This window comes from Aureococcus anophagefferens (genome assembly GCF_000186865.1).
Source record: "Aureococcus anophagefferens unplaced genomic scaffold AURANscaffold_4, whole genome shotgun sequence".
NCBI lineage: Eukaryota > Pelagophyceae > Pelagomonadales > Pelagomonadaceae > Aureococcus > Aureococcus anophagefferens.
The window spans coordinates 234,741-237,333 of record NW_008705564.1 but is presented as its reverse complement, the minus strand read 5'-3'; the positions used below and the strand labels follow the sequence as shown (position 1 = coordinate 237,333).

Genomic DNA, 2,593 nt, shown 5'->3' with positions numbered 1-2,593 from the left:
CGACGCCGCCGCCGCCGCCGGCCGCGAAGCTGCGGTCGCGCGGGTCCTCCTCCTGGCGCGCGCTCAAGCCGCCTTAGCCGTCTTACGTCCCGTTCGCCGGGTCCCAGTTCGGCGGCGGCTCCCACGTCGTCTCCTTGGTCTTGCGGTCGTAGTAGTAGTAGACGCCCGTCGCCGCGTCGAGGTGCCGCGCGACGACGGGCCGCTTCTTCTTCTTCGCCGGCGCCGCGTTCGCCGCCCGGTTCTCCTCGGGCGGCGGCGGCGGCGGGTCGGCGGCGCCGTTCGCGCCGTTCGCGGCGGCGCCGCGGACGAGCTTGTCGAGCGTCGACGCGTCGACGCCGACGGACCGGAGCACGGCGAGGGCGTCCTCGTCGATGACGGCCCGGGGCTTCGCGGCGGGCGCGGGCGCGGGCGCGGCCTTGCGGTTCGCGGCCGCGGACGCGCGCCGCGCCGCCGCCGCGGGCTTCGCGGCGGCCTTCGCGGAGGGCACCTTCGCGGCGGTCTTCGCCGCCGCCGACGGCCGCCGCGTCGCCGTCGTCGCCTTGGGCTCCTCGGCGACGAGCGCCCCGTCGCGCGCGCGCCGCAGGGCCGCGCGCGCGTCGTCGCGCTCCCTCGCCAAAGCCTTCCGCTCCGCGTCGAAGGACGCGGTCGCGGTGGCCAGCTCCTCGCTCTGGACGAGCACGGAGGCCTCCATGAGCGCGACGCGCTCCCGCAGGTCCACGGACGCGCCGGCCATGTCCGCCGGGGCCAGCGGCGGCAGGTCCCGGAGCCACGCGTGGTAGCGCTCGAGCCAGTCGCGGCGGTCCACGGCGGACGCGGCGGACGCGCCGCGCGCGGCCCACTCCTTCGCGAGCGCCGCGCGCCGCTCCGCGAGGTCCCGGGCGCGCGCCGTCGCCGGGGCGTCGGACGGCGCGTCGGGCGCGGCGACGCCGCGGCGCTGCTGCCGGACGACCTTCTCGAGCCGCGCGATCTCCTGGCGCGCGACGGCGAGCGCGTTCCGCAGCTCGCGCGCGCCGCCGCCGCCGCCGCCGCCCGTGTCCGCCGCCTCGACGTTCGGCGCGGCGAAGACGCGCACCTTCATGGCCCGCCGCGCGAAGTGGAGCGTCGACAGCGTCTCCTCGACGGCGGACCTGCGCCGGACATCAACCGGTGGTTTGGGACGTCGGGGCCAAACTTTGAAATTCTCGAGCTCGGTCACATCGACGTCGTTTTGGCTCATTCTTGGACGAATCGATGGCGCTCGTCGAGTTCTCGAAGCACGACAGAATAACTCGCGTCGAAACTATCGAATACTCTCACATTGAAGTCGGGTTGAAGATTTGTGTTTCCCGCCCGGCGGCGGACGCGCACGGCGACATCGTCGCGACGAACGCGGCCTTGCACGTGCCGCCGAGCGAGTCCTGCAGTAAGCGCGTGAGCTTGGACGCGCGGTAGGGCACGTGGGCCTTGCCCGCGATGAGCGCGCCGACGACGTTCGCGAGCGCGGAGAGGCTCTGGTTGATGGACGTGAGCTCCTTGATGCGCGCGGCCTGTGTGCAATCAAATCTTCAACTCGACTTCAATGTGAGCGTATTCGAATTCTTTGACGCAAGAACTTCCGCCGTGCTTCGAGAACTCGACGAGAGCAATCGATCCGTCCAAAAATCAGCCGAATCGACTTCGATTTGACCGAGCTAGAGAATTTCAAAGTTTGGTCGGGACGTCCCAAACCAGTGGTTGATTTGCACACAGCGCGCGGCCGAGAAGGCCTTGAGCTCGTAGGACCGCCACTTCTCGGACCCGGCGAGGTCCACGAGGTTCAGCTTCGACCGGAGCAGGCGGCCGTCGCGGTCGAGGCGCTCGATGGCCACGGCGAAGATCGTGTGCGACCGCGAGCTCCGCTCGTTGAGGTCCGTCGCGCACATGGCGCGGTTCTCCGCGCCGAACCAGAGCACGTCGAGCACCTGGTCCTCGGCGCCGACCTCGACCTCCTCGGCGCCCAGCGCGATCATGCCGCGCTCGGCGTCGTCGCGGATGTCCAGCGCCGCGGGCTCGCCGTCGCCGTCCGGCGGCCGCAGCAGGTCGACGACGCGCTCGTTGTGGATCTCGACGTAGGACACCTTGACGCAGGCGCGCGCCCGCGACCGCTTCAGCGCGCCGAAGAGGCAGGCCATGGCGCGCGGGATGAGCCCGCGCTCGCCGTCGCTCGTCCGGTCCGCGGCCGCGCGCGCGCACTCGGCCGCGAGCCGCCAGACGTCGTGGCCGAGCATGGTGTGCGTCTTGCCCGTGCCCGTCTGGCCGTAGGTCAGGATGCTCGCGTTCGTGCCCTCGAGGGCGCAGGCGACGAGGGGCGCGCAGCACGCCGCGAAGACGTCGCCCTGGCTCGCGTCCTCGTCGAAGACGCGCTCGAAGCGGAAGGCGCGGTCGCCGTCGCCGCCGTAGGCCGACGCCACGGACACGGCGCCGTGCGCCGCCTGCGCGTAGACGGCGCGGCCCTCGCCCTCGCGCGCCTCCCGCGCGCTGAGCGGCCGCACGCGCGCGAAGACGGACACGGTCTCCATCGTCTCGAGGCCAACCGCGTCGGGGCAGCGTTTTTGTATAGGTTCAAGGTGCCGGA

General features: G+C 72.2%; 1 protein-coding gene across 1 annotated transcript in view; it reads right to left on the bottom strand.

The window, feature by feature from the left end:
- AURANDRAFT_36466 (hypothetical protein) overlaps positions 1 to 2,593 on the bottom strand; it is a gene marked incomplete at both ends in the record, with an annotated part of 3,253 nt that extends 660 nt beyond the window's left edge. Inside the window, 3 exons of the mRNA XM_009035963.1 lie at positions 1 to 1,127; positions 1,342 to 1,542; positions 1,768 to 2,593. Coding sequence (XP_009034211.1) covers positions 83 to 1,127; positions 1,342 to 1,542; positions 1,768 to 2,537 — 2,016 coding nt within the window. The remainder of the gene's footprint in view (positions 1,128 to 1,341; positions 1,543 to 1,767) is intronic.